This window comes from Chiloscyllium punctatum, chromosome 8 (genome assembly GCF_047496795.1).
Source record: "Chiloscyllium punctatum isolate Juve2018m chromosome 8, sChiPun1.3, whole genome shotgun sequence".
NCBI lineage: Eukaryota > Metazoa > Chordata > Chondrichthyes > Orectolobiformes > Hemiscylliidae > Chiloscyllium > Chiloscyllium punctatum.
The window spans coordinates 78,708,718-78,731,917 of record NC_092746.1 but is presented as its reverse complement, the minus strand read 5'-3'; the positions used below and the strand labels follow the sequence as shown (position 1 = coordinate 78,731,917).

Genomic DNA, 23,200 nt, shown 5'->3' with positions numbered 1-23,200 from the left:
TTTCTGTCGGCTTTGTTTATTGCTGCACTTCATTAATTCATAACATTGTGCATCAATCTTCTAAGATGTCTTGGTATTTTTCAATTGCATGCTTCTCTATTTCAACATCATTCATGGAGTAAATCTATTTTCAATTTTCCTTCCTTTGTGTAGTATTTTGCATTTTTCACTGTGCAATTTTATTTTCTATGATTTTGCCTGCTGACACATTGTGCTATTTCTGAGCATTCTCCTTTGGTTCTATGACACCACAGTTTGAACTCATTTGAAAATGTAACCAGTATGCATTAGACTTTAGAAGTGATGTCTTAACTTATATAACTTAGAAACAATAATGATCTTGGTATAAATCCCTGAAGCTATCGACTGAGTAACCTTTCCCATCGCTACCTGCATTCCCTCCTCCCATACTTGTGCCTGTCTCCACAGGGGTACAAAACGTGCAAGTAGTTCTTCACCCTTCAAGTACTCCATGGAAGAGTACAGTACAGGTTTTGATAGTTTATATGAAAGATAATTTTCTACCCTTCAGTCAATTTATTAACCTTATGCCAATACGTTCTCTTTCAAAACCTAGGATTGCTGTTAAATATTATGTAGGTAATTTTTTAATTTACTAACGTCAATGGATTCCACGATTTTACAAAGGATTAGTGGAAAACTATTGAATTTATAATCATTTTGTATCAACTTGTCTTTTTGGCTCTGGATACTATCTTGACTTGTTTTCAACCAGCCTTAACAGTGTCCCCTTTGTAATGATTGTCAACGCCTTACAAATAAGAGAAAGTGAGGACTGCAGATGTTGGAGATCAGAGTCGAGAATGTGGTACAGAAAAAGCACAGCAGGTCAGGCAGCATCCGAGGAGCAGGAGAAGTGACGTTTCAGGCATAAGCCCTTCATCAGGAATCTTTACAAATCCTTATTTGCAAGCTTCATAAACGGGAGGTAAAGCTCTTCTGTATCTGTTTTTTTAAATTAATCTTTATCCAGTTTCTAATTTTGACTGGGATGCCTCTGGGAAGAAATTCCTCACGGCTTCTTGTGAATAAAGGACGGGAGTAATTTATCGAGGGCTAGAATTTTCTGTGTGCGAGTAATCGGGAAGTTACCGTCGGAATTACACCCAAACCCCTTTGGGTGTAACATTTAACCAATGTCCATTTAGAGCCAAGTTGCCTGCCCGTATCATTCACATACATCAAGTCATAAGACGGAGCATAGACAAACAGAAATTGCATGTGCAATCGGGGCACTAGGAAAGCATGTGGCTGCACAGGGCTACATTGGCATCATGTCACCAGCCGCAATATTTCCTGCCCTTGCCAACGCCTTCTTCCGTAACTCTGACACCTTCATGCCCCTATCTGGGATGGGCATCCCGTTTCCCTTGTGCACCCACCCCCCAACCTTGTCAGCTGCAATCTCTGCAGTGGTCACCATACATGGTGGCGCTACTGAGCTGCCTCCCCTGCCTCCATTGGCTGACTGTTGCTGGGGCGGGCGCCCGTACTTGGAGACATCTCATGTGTGAGCGGACTGTTGAAAAATGTGGCTGGGGTGCCACAAATGGGCGGAATAGGGGAGTAGGTCTGTCTGTGGGGAGTAGGGTGGGGGTGGGAGGGTGAGAGTTGTCCCTGGTTTGGGGCCCATCGACGGAATCCCTACAGTGCCAATAAAATTCCAAACGACTTAAGTCCAAAAAAAATCCGCCATAAATCTATCATTCACGTGCATTGGACACAGTATGCTCCAGAACCTACAATTGGAGAAATGTTTGAACATTCAATTGGACTATTCAATCGGCACTATCAGACAGCTACTAATGACTTAGTAAGTAAAGAGTGGGGTGAAGGGGGGATCTTTCCCATTCTGGCCACTAACCAGCAGCTCCTGCTGGAAATGACTCTGTCGGGATCCGTCGCCGTTTGTGTGCAGTTTACCGGGGTTCGGGTTTAACAGAGCAGCCACTCATCAGTGTATCATAGCAGACCAATGGGGTCACTGGGGCCAGGTCTGAATCTCAGAATTCAGAGATAGCCCGTGTCTTCTGGGTGGGAGGGTCGGGGCTCAGTGTGGAGGAAGATAATCAAAAAAGAAAATTCATGAAAACGAAACATTAAATATAATAGACCGAGCAAGGGAATCACTTTCAGAGTTTCAGTAGCTGAGGTATGTGAACATTTCAGATCGGATTGAAAGCGGAGTTCGTGGACATATGTTTGAACTCCCCACTGCAGGCTGAAGCCATGGAGACCGTGAACCAAATACTGTACTCTACTTTCATGTTGTTCCTTTTTTTGTTTGAAAGTTCATATTGAGCAAGCAAACAATATAATCGCATGCGCTCTGTGTTAATGGGTTCTCAGAGAAAGACAACTGGGTATTTCGAGTCTAGTTCTTTCTCTGGAATTAAGAAAGGTCACTGGAGCTGAAACTCTGCTTTCTCTCCACATTTGTTGCCGGACCTGCCGAGTTTCTCCAGGAATTTCAGTTCTTGTTTTTTTAACTTGGTTCGTAAAATCGCGGTTTAAAAATGTGTTGCTGGAAAAGCGCAGCAAGTCAGGCAGCATCCAAGGAGCAGGAGAATCGACGTTTCGGGCATGAGCCCTTCTTCAGGGCTTCTTCAGGAAGAAGGGCTGATGCCCGAATCATCGATTCTCCTGTTCCTTGGATGCTGCCTGACCTGCTGCGCTTTTCCAGCAACACATTTTCAGCTCTGATCTCCAGCATCTGCAGTCCTCACTTTCTCCTAGTAAAATCGCGGGGCTACACAAACGCACGACAGAATACCCCACTCCCCAGCCACCCCCCCCCCACACACAGTAAACTGGCATTTGCAGCACCCACTTAACTAAGAGATTCAAAATTGCCATCAGCAAGCAGCAACTGCGTCCTTACTGAGTGTAGTCACTGTGCCGTTTTTAGCAATTACCGGGGTAAGGTGCAATGTTCAAAAATCCAGGTTTTGATCATATGAGGGAGAGAGATAAATGGAAACGATATTTACACCTTATATTAGTTTACCTGCGAAATAGGAACACCCGAGAATCTCTAAACCGGCAAGATTCTGTGTGGTTCTCAGCACCAACATCAACTCCACACTGGGATACTTCCATTGCGCTCCGCTGACTTTAAACAGACAGACACCCGTCTTTACTTAGGGCATGGAAACAGACTACATGCCTGTCTCCAGAGACAGTGTGGATCTTAATTACGATTGGAGAGATTTTAGGTCGCGTTTTTACATGAAATTCCGAAAAATAAACATGCAGCACTTCCAACATCTAACAGTAATGTTTCTCTTCAAAACAAACCCAACTATTGTCAGTTGTCATCCGTTTTGACCCGGCGAAACATAGAGGGGATGTATTCTTTCTACATACGGAACTGGCCAGCTCTCCAGCTCAGTCCAGCGCCCGCAATCGTGGGAGCTGACATTTATATTAAGGATGAAGCATTAATTTAACTTTGTCCTCGACTGTCACGGTGTATGACCTGAACAGATCATGTAAAAAGAAATGTGCAGAAAGTATGGGGAAAATATCCTTGTCCTGCCGTTGGGGAATTTCAAATAGTTCCGCTCAGTATACGTTCTCCACTCGACAATGCTACGCTAACTCAGATGCATCACTGATTTGGCAGGCAGTTATATATATTTATTTATTATACACACAGAGAGACGCTGTTGCGAATGCCAGGAATGCTTCTCTTTCTTGCCATTACACTTTCAAATGAGGGTTGGCCGGTGGGAGCCTGGAGCTGCATTACAGCGGCTTGCTTTGTGAGTGTCCAGGCAGTTGTCTCTCTCTCTCTCTCTCTTTCTCACGGGTTCGGGTAGGGTGCTCACACAGACAGTGTGTTGTGGTGGAGTATTTTTGGGGTGTGTGTCCCTCCCTCCGCTCCTGCTCTACTCACATAAAAAGGAACTTGCAGAGTGACTGACTCGGAGCAGTGAAGGTGTCAGCTCCAACAGGTTGCCCGAGCCGGCTCGCTGCCGATTGGCTTGTTGTGTGTGTGTGTGTGTGTGTGTGTGAGAGAGAGAGAGAGAGAGAGAGAGAGCTGGGAGCTGTCAGCTGGACAAGTCCCGTTTCACTCGATCGCCGCTCACTGGGGTTGAGGGGCTGAGAAAGGCTCAGACTTTTTTTCTTTGTTATTGTTGTGGGTTTTTTTGGGGGAGGGGGGCGTGTATATGCTTTGAGATGATTTGTTCTTTTGCTCACACGTGAATGTAGGATCAGCACAGGTGGAAAGTGGCGTGAGAAGGAGAGAGAGGCTGTTTGGAAGTCCGTGCTATCGCTTAAATTCCTGGCGGCTTGTAGAGGCGCTTCAGTCCGCAGGTCCAGACCAGGCTGGTACACACACAGAGAGACACCCAGCCCACAGACAGAGAGGCTGCACTGGGAGCCAGGCTACAGCGACTGCTCTCACTCCCTCCCAGCTCTTTTGATTTCTTCCTGGTCCAGGGATCCACTCCGCCAGCACCATTTCTTCCAAAGGCAGGCAGGACGACCGTCCAGCTCTTACCCGGGGGGTCCGTAAGAAGCGGCTGGTAGCCGCCGCGGTGGCGGTGCTGATGGTGCTGCTGTTGGTCATCCTGATCCCGGTGCTGGTCAACTCGGCCGGGACCTCGGCCCGCTACGAGATGCTGGGCACCTGCCGGATGGTGTGTGACCCTTACGGTTCTAAAGCCACCACGGCGGCGGCGGAGACGGTGAGGGACCACAGCCTGATGCCTTTGCCCACTTTCATCCAGGGACCCAAAGGGGATCCCGGGCGTTCGGGGAAGGCCGGGCCCCGGGGACCCCCCGGGGAACCCGGGCCGCCTGGTTCGGTGGGGCCACCGGGAGGGAAAGGGGAACCGGGGAGACCGGGGTTGCCGGGTTTACCGGGACCTCCCGGGCCCAATGCGGGAGCGATCAGCGCCGCCACCTACAGCACGGTGCCCAAGATCGCCTTCTACGCCGGCCTGAAGAGGCCCCACGAGGGCTACGAGATGCTCAAGTTCGACGACGTGGTCACCAACCTGGGCAACCACTACGACCCGGGCACCGGCAAATTCACCTGCTCCATCCCCGGCATCTACTTCTTCACTTACCACGTCCTGATGAGAGGGGGAGACGGCACCAGCATGTGGGCGGATCTGTGTAAGAACGGCCAGGTGAGCCAGCCTTGCTTTCTCCCTCAGCCCCCAACTGGAACCTAACCATCCCGGTAACCACTCACTCTCTCTCTCTCTCTCTCAACTAAACAAACCCCCAAGTTGGCCGCTTTGAACTCTATGTGAAGGTAGGTGTGAATACACAGAGCCCAGCTCCGCGGAGTTTCCGATTCATTGATGAGATTGCCATCGAGCTGACCGGCCTCCTTTCGGCAGGAGACCCTGGAAAGAGATTGAGGTAGACAGCGTGGAAACAGGCACTTCGGCCCGACTCGTCCATCCTGACCAGGTTTCTCAAATTGAACAGTCCCACTTCCCTGCGCTCAGCTCATATCCCCCTAAACCTGTCCTATCCATGTATCTGTCCAAGGGTCATAGAGTTGTACAGCGCGGAAACAGATCCTTTGGTCCAACTCGTCCATGCCGACCAGATTTCCTAAATTATTCTAGTCCCATTTGCCAGCATTTGGCCCATATTCCTCTAAACCCTCCTTTTAAATGCTGTCATTGTACCAACCTCCACCACTTCCTCTGGCAGCTCACTCTACACACGCATCACCCTCTGCGTGAAAAAGTTACCCCTTAGGTCCCTTTTAAATCTTTCCCCTCTCACCATAATGTCTTTTAAATGTTGTAATATGTGTTGTTAAAAACATGTTCGGTTCAGGAGGCGAATCGCTTTGATGCTGCCTTTCCCCGCCGTGTCAATATTAAGAACGAGGTAAAAACAATGACTGCAGATGCTGGAAACCAGATTCTGGATTAGTGGTGCTGGAAGAGCACAGCAGTTCAGGCAGCACCCGAGGAGCTTCGAAATCGACGTTTCGGGCAAAAGCCCTTCATGAACGAAGCGGCCGACACATTTGTAAGAAAAAACAAATCCCTCATGTTACTGAGTGAGTTGGTACATTTCAGTGTGAACAAGTTCAACGGTTTATGGCAAAGAGTGTTTTGGATTAAAATGATCAATCAGAAAAACCAAATGGACTGCAGATAGGCATAGTGACCGAGAAACATATATAGGACGATGAGAACGGGCTAAACAAACCAGAGCTTAATAAACACGGAAGGTGAGGAGAGATGGAAACACCAGGTCTTGTATAACTTTGTTAAATTTCCCCACCTTTCTGCAGGTTCGAGCTAGTGCCATTGCCCAGGACGCTGACCAGAACTATGACTATGCCAGTAACAGCGTGGTGCTGCACCTGGATGCAGGGGATGAAGTCTACATTAAACTGGATGGTGGCAAGGCGCACGGCGGCAACAACAACAAGTATAGCACCTTCTCGGGATTTATAGTCTACGCAGACTGAGGGAAGAAGCGAGCAACAGAAAGAAGCAACCAAATCAAATCACTTCCTGCGTGAGCGACTGAGGGTGGGACACCCACGGCCTGGCCTAAACAAACAACAAAAAAACAAATGGCCGGTCGCCAGATGTGCTCCGTACTTCTGGATACAATCAGCCGTAGTTTTGTTTTTAAAGCTTTTTGAAACATACTTGCGTACCTCGAAAAGACCATACCCATGTCAATTGGTTCAGTTTGGGTTAGTGCGCCCAAAGCAATTTCTCAGTGTTATTAGCGTTGTGTTTGTGAGAGGAAGTCCGTCCAATACTGAGCACAGTGGCCAGTCTCTCTATAAAAACCTCAAGATCGTGCGGGAGGATAGAAAAAAAAGAGCAAGATTTTCAAGTGTTCCTCATTTTCTGATGCTTTGGTATATTGAACTCACCGCTTTATCCATTTGGTTGTCGTGATTAGCCATTTCTCTGCTTGGAAATCCACATTAATCGCTGTGGTGAGCAACAATTTTCTAACAACTCTTCTGGTTGCATTGTTAAATGAGTATGCTGCTTTTTAAAAAAAAATAAGGTCAGTGTTTGCCTACTATTAGAGTTATTCATTTAACAGACAGATTAATATAAAGACTAACGTGCGTGCAATAGATGCTGTGCAGCTTTATGATTGCTGTGGCATGAATTTCAAGTTCGATATATACATGTATATGCAATAAAATGCCATAGATTTTTAAACAAAATCTTTCGATCATATCAGTATTAAAGTGTTCAATATTCACCACGAATCCCTGCAACCTTAGCTCTTTCACATTGATCCGACTGGCCTCAATTTGATTTTCCCTCAACATTTCGTATACACAATCCGACCTGATTAGTGGTAATAAAGAAATGGTTCAAAGCCGTCAACCTCGCGGGTTCCTTCGCAGTACACGGATGATTTAACATCATACATTCCACTTGCCCGCTGAGTACCTCCACCACACACATGACTGACGCGGTGGCATTCCATGGAAGCAACTGTGCAGCCAGCACTATCTGTGTTCCAAAGAGCTTCCAGCTATAGGCCCCAATGCTAAATTCAGTTAAACAAACATATTTTACACTTAATTACCTCCAAAACAATTTAGTTTAAGAATGGACTTGGCTGGTGTTAAGCAGACATTTGCTTTTCCAACTTATATTTTAATTCCACGCTGTTTATTAGAAAAAAAAAGTTACTGTTTGGGGCCCAAATTACTGTTATACAACATTGCTGTTCATTAAAAGAGAATACAACACCTTCAATCGTCTGGTTTGTTTTGTTTCAGAATTGAATTGCTCTTTGGTGTACAAACAGCATTACGTCAACATATGAATATCAAATCCGATAATGTATAGGCAAATATTGTCTTACAGTCTGGGTCAAAGGTTAATACCAAATTGTTTTCTTTTTCCTCAAATAATTTTCAACAAATAGTTAAACCAGGTTTAAGATTCCATTTCCTCGCTCGTTTAAAATAAGGATTTGAAATAGTCACTTTTTTGATTACAAATGAATTGTTTATTCGGATTCGATTGCTCTTCACGCTGTTAATAACATGGTGTTCATATTCAAATCTGAAAGTAATTGATAAGAAAGAAGCGAGAAGATTCGTTGATTAACATTTGAATTGTCTCGTAACTTTACCGGGATCGCGGGACAATTTAAGCAAACAAATAACTTTTAAGGACCGCCATTATTGCCGTATTGGCATGTAGTTTATCGCAGAAATATTGCATACATTTAGGCTGCATACATGATTGACGCCAACCTTCTGCGTAGCACTAATTGTCCACATTGAAGAAGGCAAGCAACAAATCAAGAAACTATCGCCCGAGTTAAAATTAGCCCCTGGGGGGGGGGGGCTAATTTAATCGCTTTAAACCCCTTCCTATTACACTAAATTGTATGATCCACCCCATTAACTTTGCTCGACGTTTCCTCACCCAAAACTATACAGCAACAGATCACCACAAAGCACTTAACATAAGTATTTGCCCCGATTCAACACGGTTTAAGAATATTTCATTTCTTCTCCTTTATGCTGGGCATTACGATTTTATGAAGAAGGTGTTGCTCTTAAATCAATTATAATTCAGTCTATCAGAAAACACGTTCTTTAAAATCAACTGTGAATTATTTCTAAAGATTCGGACAGCATTCATGTAATTATTTGAACGTTAGCCAACGTTTGGGGTTTTCCACCAGAATCTTGTCGATGGCAGACTGAGGGATGCCTCTCTGCTTCATTTTCGGGACAATGTTGGTGAGAATGTGAGAGAAGCCGTGCCCTCCGTACTTAGTTAACCTGTTCTTGGTGTGAATATCATGGGCCATTAGCAAGTTATCTCCATAACCTTCATCAGTCAGGAAACGGACCCTGAAAATAACAATTGCATTTGCTGGTCAACTCAAGTCAGGCCATAAAAATCGAAATAACTGCGAATGCTCGAAATCAGAAACATGAAATTGATGGAAAAACTCATTACATCTGGCCGTGCAGAGAAAGCAGACTTAACGTTTCGACCCTTCTTCAGAACATCCTTGAGTTTTTGCTGAGTTTTTTCCCCCCAGCAATTTCTATTTTAGTTTCAAGTCAGGACATATTTTCCTTATTCAAATAGCAACCCTTTTCTGGTGTCCCTCATGAAACCTTCTTTGTACGGCCAGGCATAGTGTCAATCCTAAAACAAAATATACATAGCGCACGAATTCCCAATCAAACCACTTTTAAAAAAACTAGCATTTATGCAGCGCCTTTAAATTGGCTAAAACGTTCTATTGCACTTACATCACCCAGCAACATCTGCCATGATGCCAGAGAATGGCAAATTAGAGCAGGGGATAGTGGAGTAGTAAGGATTCTATAAGAACGAGAGAGAGGAGTGAGGTCTAGGGAGATTTCCCGAGTTGAGGACCTGAGCAGCTGAAGGCATCAGCAACCAAAAGTGAGACCATAAAAATCGAGGATGAACAAGTGACCAAAACTGAGCAGCAGATATTTTAGATGGGCCAGCCAAAGTCATAAAAATAGGGAGGGAGAAGGAATTTGAAAACAAGGATCAGAAATCCAACCTCAAGATATGGATCAATCTGAAGTTAATGTCGGTCAGCAAGCACAGGGCTCATGGATAAATGGAAGCTTTTGCGAATTATGATATGGGTAGCAGCGTTTTGGATGTATTTATGTTTACCGCCTGTCAGCAGTGCACTGTAATTTAGTCTAGCGGCAACAAAAGACATGAATCATGTTTCAGTCGCAGATGAGCTGAGGCATGGCGGAGTGGGACTCTTCAAATTACCTTGAAGAGCTGGATTTCTGAAGTTGCTATCCCTCAAGCCCTGAGTCCTTGCAGCAAAACCAGAAGATTGATCACTGTGCAGATGCTCGTGTTGATGTTAAATTAATCGAAGGTACTATCAAAAAGACCGTGGGGCTTAAGAAAAAACAGCTTTGGTTAATGCAAGACATTATTTAATCTCGGTGAAATACAGTGTATACAGGAAATAATTCCCAAGCTTGTTGCATGTATTAAAGAAAAATTCCCATGTTGCAAATCCAAAGGAATCACAGCCAGTGGCAATGAATGAATATCAAGCGACATGTACATGAATTCCTCACCAGTTTTCTTTTAGGTGTTTAATGTAGTTAACCTTGCCATGAAAATATAATCCCTTATTCCTTTGGTTTAAAGTATGAGTGCGCTCAAGATTACATCTTCATCGTAAAAAGAATGAAACTTCCATTGAAGCGCGCCGCCCTCTTTTATTCTACACTCTGATGTGCAGTGAACCAGCTTTACTCTCCGCGTCAAATGCTGAGCCGATTTACCAAGCAACGAGCACCGTCCACCTCTCGCCGAAAACCATGTACACTCTGGGGCGGGCAGTCAGCATGTTTCTCTACGGCAAGTTGTCTGATATCAATATTTCGCAGTAGGGCACTGTGAAAGACTTGTTCGAATGTGTATTCTACAGTTAAGAGTTCGCAAAGTAAATACCATCATTATAACTCAGGTGTCAGTACGGGAAGGAAGATTACTTGGTGGAGAACGCTCAACTAACGAAGGGGCAGCGCTCCGAAAGCGTGTGACTATAACCTGGTGTCGTGTGACTTCGGAGTTTAACAACTGAGATTAATGTAAAGGTTAATGTTTATCTCCATTAAACATCAAAACTTTCTTTCTAAGGTGTTCGAGGCGATACCTACCAATTGATCCTTTCAATGTCACAAGGCATGTCCACAACAGGGCAAAACGCATAATTCAGCAATTCCATGCCGAATAGGTCATATTCCAGGTAACTTCCCAGTTTAGCAAACTCCAACAGTTTATCCCGTTCAAGTATGGTCCTAATAAAGATAAGGTACATATGAAAGTGCATGTCCAAACCTACGATTTCAAAAGTGAACCCTATTCTAACGTATCCCCCAGAGCCAATTTATGACCAATGTTCCTCATTTTCTCTTCCCTTGCATGCTTCGAAACTGATGTGGCTCTCAGGTAGTGTCCTATCAATCCAAATACGAAAGGTTGAATTTTACTAAACCCCAGCACCTTCACGAGCCCTCTGAACATTAGAGTCTGCACCGATCCGTTCTAAGCATTAAAATAGGGCAAGTTTCACTGGACTCGACAACACCAGGGATGCTGCCGGTCCCCGAAATTCACGATCAAGAATCAAAACGATGTTCTCTATCCTTAACCTAAATATACTTTTAAAAAGTTCCTGGTGGGACATACTGGGTCACCTGGACGGTGTTCTGACATTTTTCGATTTAAACCTATCCCTCGAACGCAGTTTGCTTTCTCACAAGGAGTTTATGTTGGTTTTGAATGCCTGAATGGAATTCCTTTTGTCAGAATGCAACTAAAACAAGATTAATCGATAAATTCTAACAGAGCCCAATGTTTAGGGGGTGGGGGGTCCGATGTGAACAGGTTCTTGGGTGCTCAGCACGTTCTGAATACGAGCTGGTGAAGGGCTAATTCTTAGCAACCAATCACCAGTTCCTGTGGTCGGGGACAAGACGCTCATTTTATACTTTAAGAATGATAGTCTACCTAAACATTAATCGAGATAACAGATTCTCTTTATGTGTCCGCTTGCTCTGAGCGATATCAACCCATGCTTTTATTTAATAAAGCCAAACAAGTTCAAATAATGAAATGGCAGGTACATACCAGTTTCAGTAACCCCAGAACACAATAGCCTGTGTGTAAACTCAATGCAAGGACTAAACCCAACTGATGAACTGTTACTTGCCTTATAATTTGGTCCACTACAGTAATTCTAACGAATGATCCACAATGTTTAGCACAGTCCACAGACTCTGTGCTTAGCCAGTAATGTGATATCGTCGGCCATTTGACACATTAAAAATAAAAAAAGTGTTTTGTTCCTAGACTCAGTAAGGTCCCAATCCCATTAACCTTAACCTGCTGTAATTAAAAAAAAATTAAGTATTGCAGCAACTGCGCAGGTCTGGCAGCACCTGTGACACACACACCGAATTGACTTTTCGAGTCGAATATGACTCTTGTTTGAAAGCTTAAACTTGATCACATGATAATGAGGGATGAAGAAACAGTGGAGAACCACATCTGCGATCCACCCGGAAGTAACCTGCCCCACAGGTGAATGATCCAATTATTTCTCAAATGCAATCAGGGTTTTTGCCTTCACTGGGTCTTTTGGAAAGTCGATTGCAAGTAGCGATTACACTCTGCCTCAAAACGTACAAGTATTGTTTACTGGTATCCACCCCATGTTCCATACCAAGTTAATGTAAAATTCCATTAAACCAATTTCATTATCATTCTTTCTTATGTCTTTTCGCACTGTCTCTCGGCTTCAATATTTGCTAAACACATTGTAAGGTGTATTCTGGCCAAAACACTTTTTAATTATTACTTTGACTTGCTTTCTATTGCTTTGATAATGTAGCGGTTGCTCTATTTGCTGTGTTGACTGCTACTGCGCCGTCGGGATATCAATGTCTAACTTACTGTGACTTCCAGGTCCCTCTCCATTACATCTTTAAGACTTTTCAACATGTTTCAAGAAATAAGCGTGATGCTTATTTTCCCATTTGTTCACGAATACTTTACACTTGTCTGTTTACATTAAATTTTATTTGCAATTGTTATGCCCACTCAGATTGTGCCTAGTTCATTCTGAATTCAGGGCAAAACCAGAAAATCAATGAGGATTGACTGATGGGATAAGATAATAACTACTCCTTAGAGGAGTTAAGTCATTGTGAGAGAGTCAGAAAGGTGTCTTAGAGATCATTTTTATGCTGTTATAGTTTCTCATTTAGATAATTGACCTGGGGTCAGAAAATGAATGAAAACGATCAAATTTGCTGATGGTATTATATGTGACAATAAAGCTAATTCATTCATTCAATTCATTCATTCATTCAATGACACCGCTTACAAATTACAACAGTGGGTTGTCAAAGTTCTTTGTCAAAGTTAACACATTTCTCTGAGACTAATTGCATGTTTTAAGCTCACAGATATAAAGATAGTATGCTACTCAATTGTGAGAGGTATCACATTAATTGTAATATTAATTAGACTGCAAATTCATCAGCAACATTATATGAAAATATAAATACTTCTCAACTTCACTCTTTCTACTTGCTGGATAATTTTAATATATTAAATCTCATTTCCTCTTTCATCACTTTATTCCTAAAAAATTGTTTCAAATAAAAATACAACTCAAGATGGCAAATTTTCCAATCAATGCCACAAAATCATTTACACAGAATTCACTAAAGGCATAGTCCTGCTGCTCAACCATGTGACAAATTAGGTCTCCATATGCAGATGAGATAGCCTTTGCTGTGCTAGGAAGAAACTAAAAATCAATGCAAAAGATCCATTGTATTGCAATGCTGGCAGAATTATCAGTGTTCTACAATATCATACTTGGAAGACAAAGCCAAAAGAAACTAAACTCATTTATCCATTCATCTTTTCCTCCCATTATTAGTGGTATTGCCTAATTTCCAAATGGCTCAAGTGCAGTTAGTGATCTACCAATGAGTTATTGAGATTAAGACAGCAGTGGCCAGGAGAGTTCCAGCTTGCCATTTACAAATAAATGAGCTAGGATCAGACGTCAGCCTCTCAGCCCCTCAGGCCCGCTCTACCATTCAATAGATCATGACTGACCTGATTACTTCACAATTCTGTCTACCTCCACTAACATTTCAGCACTTGTTTATCAATAATCTATCCAACTTTGGCTGATGAATAGTCAGACTCTGTTTCCACTGCCTCTTGAGCAAAAGAATTCGAAAGACTCAGAAATCCCCGAGAAAAAGCTTTTGTCATCTCTGTCTTTAAAGGGTTACTGCTTATTTTAAAGCACAGACCCCAGTTCTAGATTCTGCTATGAAAGGAAACATCTGGTCCACATCAGTTCTGACACGATCCCTCAGAATCCTAACTGTTTCACTTATGTTGCTACTTACTCTTTCATACTTCAGCAGATACAGTCCTAGTCTATCCAACCTTTCCTTATAAGACAAAACATTCATTCAAATATTAGTCTAGGAAACCTTCTCTGAACTGATTCAAATACATTTCCATTCATCATTAAATAAGTAGACCAATAATTTGTAATGTATTGTATTAGTTTTCCTAATTACCAGCTGTACCTAAGTATTAATTTTTAGTAATTCATACAACAATGCAGCCAGATTCCTCTGCATCTCAGAGATTGTAATCTCTCACTAATTAGAGAATATGCTTTTTTTATTATTTCTGCAGAAATAAACAATTTCATATTTTCCCACACTAGTCTCCATTTGCCAGATCATTGCCCGGTCACTTTAATAATCTAAATCCCTTTGTAGCCTCCTATATCCTCTTCCCAATTTACATTTCTATCTATTTTTGTGTTTTCAGCAAAGTTAGCAATCTTGATCTATGCTGTAATGACTTCATTTGCCTCAGATGCCAGAACTGATCCCTGTTGTATATAACAACAAGATAACATAGGCCGGTACAGCACAGAAACAGGCCCTTGGCCCATTAAGACCTGAAGCCTATGTTTCCTAGTAATTAACATTTCTACCCTGGGAAAAAGATTCAGACTATCCATTCTATCCAAGCCTCTCACACTTTTAGAAATTTCTATCCGATCACCCCTCATCCTTTAACATTCAAGTGAAAACAAATCAAGTTTGTCCTATCTCTACTCATAACAATGCCTCCAAACTAGGCAACGTCCTGGCAAACTGTTTCTGTACCCTCTCCAAAGTTTCCACATTCTCTGATAGTATTGTGACCAGAACTGTGCACAATATTCCAAATGTGGCTTAACTAAAGTTCTATACAGCTGCAACATGACTTGCCAATTGTGATGCTCTATTCACTGACTAGTGAAGGTTAAGCATGCCTTCTTGACAACTGCATCCCCTTGTGTTGCCACTTTCAGGGAATTGTAGGCAGAGATCCCTCTGTACGTTGATGCTACTAATTTATTGTAATGTGTTGTATTACATTCACTTATTTATTCTACCACTTATTGTATACTTCCCTCCTGCATTAGAGCTTCCAAAATGCATCACCTTGCATTTGTCTAGATTAAATTCCATCTGCTGTCTCTCCTCCCAAGCCTCCAGTCTATCAATATCCTGCTGTATCTTTTGGCAATCCTCCTCATCATCCACAGCTCCCCCAATCTTTGTTTCATCCACAAACTTACAAATCAGGCCATCTACATTCCTGATGAAGAGCTTATGCTTGAAACTTCAAATCGTCTGCTCTTTGGATGCTGCCTGACTGGCTGTGCTTTCCCAGTGCCACACGTTTTGATTCTGATCTCCAGCATCTGCAGTCCTCACTTTCCCCCACCTACATTCTCCTCCAAATCATTTGCCTATTACGAACAACAGGGTTCCAGCACTGGTCCCTGCGGAACACCACTGGTCACAGATCTCCAGTCAGAAAACACCCTTCGACCACTTCTCTCTGCCTTTTATGATTAAGACAGTTTTGTAATTATCTTATCAGCTCAACGTGACATGAATAATTACATCTTGCTAACCAGAAAAAATGACCCATCTATTTTTACACTTCGGTACTTGGTAGCTGGTCAATTTTCCATCCATGTCAAAATGTTACTTCTGACATGGCAGTTACTTTTCACAATAACATTTGATGTAGCTCCTTATCAAGTGCCTTCTGGAAATCTGATTATAGTACATCAACCTCTTTCCCTCTATTCATGGTGCATGTTACTTTCATAAAATATCTCCAATAAATGTGCTAACTATGATTTCCTTTCTCAACATCATGTTGACTCTGGTGATTATCTTGAATTTTCCAAGAATCTTGCTATAACTTCATCAATAACAGCTTCCAAAATTTTATTAATACAGATGTTAAGCTAATTGGACTATAATTTCCATCTTGCTGTCTCCATCCCTGCTTGAATAAAGGAGTTGGGTTTGTTATTTTCAAACCTAATGGAAAATGCCCTGAATCTGTAATTTCTTGCTTACTGTCTCCATATTTGATTGAATAAAGGAGATACAATTATTATTTTCCAACCTAATGGAACATGGCCTGAATCTAGGCAATTTTGAAAAATTAAAACCAATGCATCAACTATCTCACTAGCCAACTCTTTTGTGGTAATATCTTTTTTCTTTAAGTTTAATACTATCTATAACTTTCTTATTAACCGCAAATGGTAGATCCTCCACTTGGAGTTTTTCTTTCTCATTGGAATATTAGCTGTTCTGTGTATTGTGATCTAGAGGATGGTGGGAATCTGGAGTGCACAACTTGGCAAGGTAGTTGAGGCGGGAAACCTTGCAACCTTTAAAAACTTAGATGAGCACTTGAAATTCAAGGCCAAATGCTGGAAAGGGGGGACTAGTATAGATTTAGAATAGTTTTGTTGGCACAGACACAATGGGTCAAAAGGCTTCTTCTGTATTGTATGATACTTTGATATAATCTCTTAAATATCTACCACTGTATGTCTATTGACTTACTCCTTAACCTACTTTGGCAGTTCACTTTAGTTAGCTTTGTGATAATACTATTATTAACTTAGAGCCATTCCTCTACTATTTCATACTTCCTGTCCTTCCCAAATGTCATGTGCTCTTTGACATTCAGGTTCCAATCCAAGTCATGCCTCAGTCATGTCTCTGTAATGATTATCTCGATCTCATACTTATCTCGATCTGTTCAACTGCTATTTGCATTCAGACTCTTCTGTTGATTTAATCTTAGATTTCTACACTCTAACCTACCCTGTTAGAAATGATTTACATTCCTTTATTTTCCAATCAAATGGAACATTTCCTGAATCTAGGAAATTTGGGAAAATTGAAATTAATCCATACTATCAGTTAGTTTGTAAATCATTTTTCATATCAATATATTCCCGCCTTACCTGTACTCTTTAATTTACTACATTTTCCCAATTTTGATCCCTTGCTCTTACTCTAAGTTTAAAACCTTCTTTCCTTCCCCAGTTATGCACACTGAACACTGGTCCTAAAATGGTACAGATATAGACCGTACAACTGTGCAAGCGCTACTTCAACAGTATGGGTCCCAATGCACAACAAATCATAATCCATTTCTACCCAACAGTATTTCACTCTGCATTCATTTCTCTAATCTTATTTATCCTATGCCAATTTGCAAATGGCTCACGTCATAATCCAGAGATTTGGTGCCTAGCTCTTCAATGACTCTTCTTGTTCTGCCTATGTCATGGACTACAAAGACTGGATTCTCCCCCTCCTATTATATGCTCATCTTCAGCCCTGAGGTAATATTCTAAATGCTGACACTTAGGCAGGCAATGCACTTCTGGATTCTCACTGATTGCTGCACAAAATACTGTCAGTCCCTCTCACTATACTGTCCCTAGTACTGCCACATTACCTTTTGTTCCCTCCACTTTAATTGTATCCTATCCACAGTACCACAGTCAGTTAGTTCATCCAGATTGCAGCCAGCACTCTCATCCTGACATGCTCAAAGACCTTGAGACCTGTTGAACAATTACAAAGGTTGAAGTTCCTGTGCTCTTCCCGTCTGGGTTCCCTCCTGCAGCCACACTCCCCTGCCTTGACCAAATCAGGCGACACTATCCCTACAGTGTGCAAAATAATGGTGGAATTTTCAGCATCCCTGATATGCTACAGTGTCTGCAGCTTGCCCTCCATTTCAATAAATCTGAGCCTAAGTTCCAGGAGCCACAAACAATTACTTCTGATGTGATCACATTGAATCACTGAATCCAGGAGCTCCCAAATGCAACACTGATACATTATCTATGCTGTCATCCTTAATGTGTTTTAATTAGCTACTTAACTATTTCATTCAATTATTTATTTTAGAAATATAAAAACATAGAATACAGGTGCAGGGATGGGCTCTTCAGCTCTTCAAGCCTGCTGCACTATTCAATTATGATTATGGTTGATCATCAAACTCAGTCCCCTGTTCCCGCTTTCTCTCCATATAATTCGATTTCTTTAGCCATAAGAAAAATATCAACATCCTTCTAGAAAGCCTTCAATCGTTCAGCTTCAACAGCTTCCAGTGTCAGAAATTCCACATGACATTCTTTGGGTGGAGAAATTTCTTCTCATCTCTGGTTCTGGACTCCCAGGCTATGGGTACATCCTTCCTGCATCTATCCTATCTGATCTTGTTAGAATTTCCATGAGACCCCCCTCAGTCCTCTTCACCTAATTCTCCCCATACTTCTAATTCGAGTGAACCTTCGCTGAACTCCTTCCATAGCAAGAACATCTTTCCTCAGATAATGAATCCAAAACTCTACACATTACTGCTAGTGTGATCTTACCAAGGCCCTATACAATTGCAGGAAGACATCCCTGATCTTGTACTCAAATACTCTCACTACAAAAGCCTTCTTCACTCTCTGCGCTGAAGAAGGGTCACTGGACATGAAACATTAACTTTGCTTTCTCTCCACAGATGTTGCCAGACCTGCCGTGTTTTTCCAGCAATTCCTATTTTTGATACCATGTGCTTTCTTCACTGCCTATTGGTCCTTTATGTCTATTTCCAGTGACTGGTGTACAAGGCCATCCAGGTCTAATTGGACCATTCCTTTGCTAATTTGACTCCATTCAGATAATACGTTTCTGCCTGCTTTTGCTACCAAATTGGATAACTCCACACTTATCACATCATACTGCATCTGCCTACTTAATTAACTTGTCCAAAGTGCACTGAAGCTTCTCAGTGTTCACCTCCCAGTAAAACCTCCTGCACAACTTCATGTCATCTGCAACTTGGAAATATGTCACATAGTTTCCTCAATGAGATCATTAATATATGTTGTAAATTACTGGGATCCAAGCACTGATCCCTGCAGTACCTGACTAGTCACTGCCTGCCACCTGGAAAAAGATTTGTTTATCTGTCTGCCAACCACTTCTTAATCCATTTCAGTACACAATCTCCAATGCCTTTTGCTTTAATTTTGAATACTTCTTATCTTAATTGGGATCCTATCAAAAACCTTTTGAAAGTCCAAGTAATCCAAATCTACTGACTCCCCCTTATCTGCTCTATTAATTACATCCTCAAAAGAATTCCAGCAGATTGTCAAGCATGACTTCCCTTTCATAAATCCATGTGGAGTCTATCCGACTCTGTCACTATCTTCTTTTTATAATGGAGTCTAACTTTGTTCCCCTCTACCAATGTCAAGCTAACCAGTTCACAGTTCACTGTTTTCTTTCTGACTTCCTTCTTAAACAGTGAGGTTACATTAGCTACCCTTCAGTCCACAGGAACTTTTTCAAAATTTGCCTTTAATTCCACGAGTATCCCCAATACCATTTCCCTGCTAATATAAATTTCTTTCAATTCCGACTTCCCATTAGGCCTGTGTTCCCCTATTTTTTGGGATGTTATTTGTAACTTCTATTGTGAAGGCAGAACAAAAATATGCATTTAGTTGTCCTGCCATCTCTTTGTACTCCATTATAAATTCCCCTGCTTTGAACTGTAGGGGACCTTATTTGTCTTTACTAACCTTTTTCTCTTTATATACCATTGAAACCAATTTGACGATTGGTTTAGATGTTTCCTACAAGCGCACTCTCATACTCTATTTCCACCTTTTAATCAGTCTCTTTGTCTCCTCTTGTTGGAAACAAAACTGTTCCCAATTCTTAGGTCTGTTGCTTTTTCTCGGTCAATTTGTATTCCTCAGCCCTGGATTGAATATCCTAATTTCCCTTGTTAGCTATGGTTTAACTACATTTCTCATTTATTTTATGTCAGATTGGAATGAGTAACTTTTAGCATTAGTCAATGTTTTGCTGAAATTGTTGCCTATCTCCCACCATTCTTTTAAATGACAATCTCCAATTTATCATAGTTAGCTTGCACCTCACACGATTTCTGTTATTTAAATGCAGGACCCTAATCTCAGGAACAATTATGTCACTCTTCATCTTAATGAAGAATTATACGCTATTGAGATCACTCTTCCCTAAGGGCTCAGGCATAACTAGATTGTCAATTATTCCTTCCTTATTACATTAGCCTGTCATGGATGTCCTTTTCTTAGTTGGTTCTTCAGCGTATTGACCAATGTTACTATTCCGTATACACTCTGAGAATTCCTTCTCAATGGTATTGCTACTTATCTGTTTTGCTTATATGTAAGCAGACTGGAGTTGGCCATAAATGCAGCTATACCTTAATTACTCGCATCTCTAATTTCCTTTTAAGTGCCTTCCCTAGTATTACTACTTCAGTTTGGGGAGTCTATATACATATTTACTATTATATTCCTTCCATTTCCAAGCTCAACCCATGGAGTAATACTGTCCTAGAGATGTTCAGCACAGATCAGACCCTTTGGTCCAACTCATCCATGCTGACCAGATATCTGAAATTAATCTAGTCCCGTTTGCCAGCATTTGGCCCATATCCCTCCAAACCTTTCCTATTCATATACCCATTCAGATGCCTTTTAAATATTGTAATTACACCAGCCTCCACCACTTCTTCTGGCAGTTTATTCCATACATGCACCATCCTCTGCATGAAAATGTTGCCCCTTAGATCCCTTTTAAATCTTTCCCCTCTCAAATTAAATATATGACCTCTAGCTTTGGCTTTCCCTACCCTGGGGAAAAGACCTTGACTATTCACCCTATCCATGTCCCTCATAATTTTATAAACCTTTATAAGGTCACCCCTCAGCCTCTGAAGCTTCAGAGAAAACAGACCCAGTCTATTCAGCCTCCCACTATAGCTCAAACACTCTAACCCTGGCAACATCCTTGTAAATTGTTTCTGTACCCTTTCAAGTTTATCAACATCTTTCCTATCAAAGGGAGACCAGAATTGCACGCAGTATTCCAAAAGTGGCCTGACCAATGCCCTGTACAGCCACAATATGACCTCCTAAGTCCTATACTCAATGCTCTGACCAATAAAGGCAAACATACCATTGCATTCTTCACTACCATGTCTCCCTGAGACTCCACTTTCAAAGAACTATGAACCTGAACTCTGAGGTCCCTTTGTTTGACAACACTCCCCATGATCTTACTATTAAATGTATAAGTCCTGCCCTGATTTGCCCTACCAAAATGTAACATCTAATGTTTATCTAGACTAAATGCCACCTGCCACTCCTCAGCCCATTGGCCCATATGATCAACGTCCCATTTGACTCTGAGGTAACCTTCCTTGCTGTCCACTACATCAATTTTGGGGTCATTTACAAATTTACTAACCACACCTTCCATTCCTGGTCACACTGCAGCCATGTCTCTGTATTCCCCACACTATCATATTTGTTGAGATTTATTTACACAACAAATTCATCCGTTGTGAATGCTCCACACATTAAGATACAAGGCCTTAAGGCCTGTCTTTTTAGTATTCTTAATCCAATTCATTCTAGCTCTGCACAGTTATAGCCCCTGAATTCTCTGCTTATTTTCCATTCTGTCTTTTTTGAATCCTTATTTCGCTGTTGTCTGTCTCTCTGTAGAGGTTCCCATAGAACCAAAGAAATTGTACAGCACAGAAGGGGACTATTCAGTCCATCTTGTCCTTGCTGACCCAAAGACACCCAGATGCCTTTCCTAATGTTATCTTCCTGCATATGGCCCAGAACCCTGCAGCGTACAACACTTTGGCGCAGATCCAAGTACTTCAGGTCTTTGTCTCCACCACCAACGTAGACAGCAAATTCTAGACATTCACCACTCTCTGCATAAAAGAAAATCTTTTCCTTACGTCCCCTCTAATCCTACTGACACTTCGCTTGAATATATCACCCCTGGTTTTTTTTTAAACTCTCTGCCGGGGAAGTCATTTTCACCCTCATTATTTTGTATACCTCAAGTCATTATTTAAATAAAGTGGTAAGGAAAAGCTAGGGAACTATAGACTGGTGAACTGACATTGGTGGTGGGTCAGTTGTTGGACAGAATCCTGAGGGACACGATCTACATATATTTGGAAAGGTAAGGATTGATTAGGGATAGTCGACATGGCTTTGTATGTGGAAAATCGTGTCTCACTATTACTGGCAGTGCATTCCATGCACCCACCACTCTCTGTGTAAAGAACCTACCTCTGATATCTCCCCTAAACTTTCCTTCAATCACCTGAAAAATTATGCCCCTTCACCCTTCCCCATGATAGCCACTTCCACCCTCGGAAAAAGTCTCTGGCTAACCAACCTATCTACGCCTCTCATCGTCTTGTACACCTCTATCAAGTGACCTTTCATCCTTCATCACTCCAAGGTTAGATCACATGGAATACAAGGAGAGCTAACCATATGGATACAGAACTAGCTCGAAGGTAGAAGACAGAGGATGGTGGTGGAGGGTTGTTTTTCAAACTGGAGGCCTGTGACCAGTTGTGTGCCATAAGGATTGGTGCTGGGTCCACTGCTTTTTGTCATTTATATAAATGATTTGGATGTGAACATAGGAGGTATGTTTAGTAAATTTAAACATGACACCAAAATTGGAGGTGCAGTGGATAGCAAAGAAGGCTTTTATCAGAATACAATGGGATCTTGATCAGTTGAGCTAATGGACTGAGGAGTGCAGATGGACTTGAATTTAGATAAATGTGAGGTGCTGTATTTTGGAAAGGCAAATCAGGGCAGAACTTATACACTTAATGGCAAGTTCCTGGGATGTGTTGCTAAACACAGTGACTTTGGACAGCAGGTTCATAGTTCCTTGAAAGTGGAGTTGCAGATAGATAGGATAGTGAAGAAGGCGTTTGGTATGCTTTCCTTTATTAGTCAGAGCATTGAGGAAGGGTTTAGATAGATATGGACCAAATGCTGACAATTGGGATTAGATTTACATGTATTTAGGATATCTAGTCAGCATGGACGAGTTGGACCAAAGGGTATGTTTGTGTTGTACATCTCTAAGAGCCTATGTCACCCCTCGGCCTTGTTCTAAGGAAAACAGCTAGCCTGTAAACATTGTCGATTGTTGTAAAAATTCAACTGGCTCACTAATATACTTTAGAGAGGAAACCTTTTACTGTTCTGGCCTAAATATGATTCCAGACCCTCCAATCCCTCGTTATAGCTGCAATTATCCAGCTCTTACATACTAGCAAATCTTCTCTGCATTCTCTCCAGAGCAATTACATCCTTCCTGTAATGTGGTGATCAAGACTGCACACAACAC

General features: G+C 41.8%; 2 protein-coding genes across 4 annotated transcripts in view; one reads left to right on the top strand and one right to left on the bottom strand.

Annotated features, from left to right (window-relative positions):
* Positions 1–3,743: 3,743 nt before the first annotated feature.
* Positions 3,744–7,733, top strand: LOC140480682 (complement C1q-like protein 3). Its single transcript, XM_072575893.1, has 2 exons — positions 3,744–5,162; positions 6,296–7,733. Exons 1-2 carry the CDS (start codon positions 4,578–4,580, stop codon positions 6,473–6,475), a joined length of 765 nt encoding a protein of 254 aa, XP_072431994.1. The 5' UTR covers positions 3,744–4,577; the 3' UTR covers positions 6,476–7,733.
* The window catches only part of pter (phosphotriesterase related), a 37,941-nt gene continuing 22,371 nt past the window's right edge, over positions 7,631–23,200 (bottom strand). For 2 of the 3 annotated variants that reach the window (XM_072575890.1, XM_072575891.1), the window contains 2 exons: positions 10,691–10,831; positions 7,631–8,860 (listed from right to left, as the gene is read on the bottom strand). In XM_072575890.1, the coding sequence (XP_072431991.1) occupies positions 8,650–8,860; positions 10,691–10,831 (352 nt within the window). In that variant the 3' untranslated portion in view covers positions 7,631–8,649. The remainder of the gene's footprint in view (positions 8,861–10,690; positions 10,832–23,200) is intronic. The other variant, XM_072575889.1, reaches the window with a different exon arrangement.